Source organism: Marmota marmota, unplaced genomic scaffold (assembly GCF_001458135.2).
Source record: "Marmota marmota marmota unplaced genomic scaffold, marMar, whole genome shotgun sequence".
Classification (NCBI taxonomy): domain Eukaryota; kingdom Metazoa; phylum Chordata; class Mammalia; order Rodentia; family Sciuridae; genus Marmota; species Marmota marmota.
Window position 1 is genome coordinate 14607920 of NW_025999853.1, and position 2894 is coordinate 14610813.

The 2894-nt window shown below is 32.7% G+C and overlaps 1 protein-coding gene across 1 annotated transcript in view; it reads right to left on the reverse strand.

Annotated features, from left to right (window-relative positions):
* Nucleotides 1-251: 251 nt before the first annotated feature.
* Nucleotides 252-2894, reverse strand: part of Elk3 (ETS transcription factor ELK3) — a 38182-nt gene continuing 35539 nt past the window's right edge. Inside the window, exon 4 of the mRNA XM_015482911.2 lies at nucleotides 252-2867. Within this exon, the coding sequence (XP_015338397.1) occupies nucleotides 2769-2867 (99 nt within the window). The 3' untranslated portion in view covers nucleotides 252-2768. The remainder of the gene's footprint in view (nucleotides 2868-2894) is intronic.

Here is a 2894-nt window from a genome sequence, read left to right on the forward strand (position 1 = left end):
GGAGAGAGAGAGAGAGAGAATTTTAATATTTATTTTTTGGTTTTCGGCGGACACAACATCTTCATTTGTATGTGGTGCTGAGGATCGAACCCTACCGCTTGAGCCACATCCCCAGCCCCTTAAAGTATTTTTTGATGTGCCATATTTAAGGGTAGGTAACAAGATAGATTTACCAACTTGCTTCCATATGGAAAAATTGAAGTTTGGATTGTTGCAAGTAAATGAAAGAAAACCAACCCACTACCTCTGAGTACCTTTTATCACAAAGTATTTATTCAACAAAAATAATATTACAGTAAAAATGATACATATATGAAAGTGAATGAATATTTGCAATCATAGAAAAGATGTGTACAAAGAGACTAATGTTCAGGTTGTAATAGTTCTAACAAACTTTAGCCATAGCAGTTTAACACTGATCAAGTAAACATTAAAAAGATGCGGGGGTAGGTAGGTGGGATGGGATTTGCTGTTCTTTGGAAACTGTTTTCTGATAAAGTATTTATTTTACAAACACACACACACAGCATGAGGCAGCACTCTGAGAGTTATTCTTTCATATCTATAGTTCTCCCTGCATTAGAGGATTCTGATCCATCAAAAATTATCTTTCCATTTCTAGTAAATGGATCTAAAGTATAGTTAAACACAGTATTTGGAGCAGGAAAAATACCAGGAATCAGATTTCTGGCCATTTTAATATTTCCAATCAGCATTTAATTTCAAAAGTATGTTAAATTTTTTTCGTTGAAATTATTGCACAATGACTTCTTTTAGTTTCTCTATAAGAATCTTACATTATATATATATTATTTTATTCTACAATTTTTTAATGCTGTTTCTTTACTTAACATAGTTTTGGACCAGTTACTTAAAGATAGGCCTTGGGGAAATGAAATTAGAACACCAATTCACTGTTCTACTTTGAATGAGTTTGGTGGCCCCAGGCAACTCTCAGCTTCTCCTGCATACCTGTCCTGATCTAGAAACACGTGGAGGAAAGCATTCTCAAAGACCCTTTTAGCTCTTCTAGCTCACACATTTTTCTTTCAGTAATTATCAGTTCCCTGAACCAGCTCCTCTTATTTTAGTAAAGAATTAGCCTATGAGGGAGTAACAGTAGTGTTTGTTTGTAGTTTGGAGCCAGTACCATTACTTTATAGTTAGAGGCTCATTGGAGTGATTTAGTTTTTCCCATAAAAGCATATGTCTCCACACAATATAGAGAAGCTCCATTCCAATTGAAAATCTGAATTTCTAACATAATTTCAGTTTTTAAAAATTCAAGAATGTGTTTTCATAAAGTTCATTGTTTAATCTTCACAATCCCTGCCATTTAATGCCTGATTTGGATCAGCTATTTAGTCACATTTTAAGTTGGTTTCTGTTACTTTTTAGTTAAGGATTACGGTTAACCTAATTTTAAATGGCACTTTCTAGTTCTCTTATCTACTTTGGAACATTCCTGCTTTGTGCATAGGTGTGGTGCCTCTGGAATGGTGCCTACTGATTTTTTTCTTTTTGATAGAACAGAAAATGTTTCTTTTATCACTGTTCTAAACTATACTACACAAAAGAATTTTTGTGTTATATCTTCAGTTAGTTCCACAGTGATGAGATTCCTGAAGAATTTTGTCAAGTTTTCTTCCATTCTCACCATAAAAAGTAAAATACAAAGCAGTTTATCCTATGTCTCAGTTTCCACAAGCAATGCCTTCAATACCTATAGTACTGTATTTGTGTTATAGTACATTTTTTGATCCATCAAAAATTGTGAATATCTGTCCTTATTTTACAGAATTGTTTCATTGTTGTTTAAGTTGGCACCAGTGAGCTGCTTTCAAAATGTTAATTAGGTTCCAGGTATTTAGAGAAACCCTAACTCCTATTGATAGAGTAAATATATCGTGTGGATGTGATTTTTCTCTTGGAAGAACCAGGACTAATCTTTTGAAATAAGAACACGCTAACCTAAGAAATACTATAGTAGTTTAGATGATATGGACTGGTAACTTTTTCCATTTCAGATTTTTGTTAGGGAGGAGAAAAGACATTATGGACATATAAGAGGCTTCAAAGTTTAAAAAATGCACTTTAGAACATTTTCTTTTATGAATGTTTATTGTCTAAATATGGCTTAGTTTATTTTTATAAAAATGTTACTTGGACATTACATTTACTGAATTTCAATTCAAAGATTCTAAGGCAATTTTCATACAACTGAAAGCAAAAAGGAAAAAGTGATACGAATATGCTTTCATATTTTTGCCTACTTATGAAAAATAATGAAATTCTACTAAAGAGCTGTTTGATACTAATTTTTGTCTTTCAAACATTTTCTCTTAATACTAAAAAATATATAAATCATTTACATAAAACTAAATGCAAAGGAAGGCACAGCTGGTTATAGTGTGTATATAAGCACAGTTCAGCATATGCAGAATTAAGGAGAAAAAAGGTTCACATCCTTATTACTTATATTGAAAACATTAAGTTCTTCACTGTCAACAGTGCTCAACACTTAAGAGCTAAGAGGATATAAAAACAAAAACATTAAAATTCACTTAATGCAAAACAGATTTCCATATATACTTGAATATATAAAAAAGTTTTTTAAAATGCTAACATAAATGTAGACTATCCATGATATGAAAAGTGCAAACCAAATTAACAGAGGGTTTCACGAAGTCCTTCTCATGACACAGGTAAACTAGCCCATGGGGACAAATTTGATCAGTTAATGAGTTCTTAATTGTAGCCAGATATCATCAGGATTTCTGAGAGCTTGAAGAAAGCAGTACTGGAGAAGCAGCTCTGTCCAGACTGGGGATTGGCACTGGCATGTGGCTGTTAAGCAGTGTGGGGAACTGCAGGGCACAAAAAAAAAAAAAAAA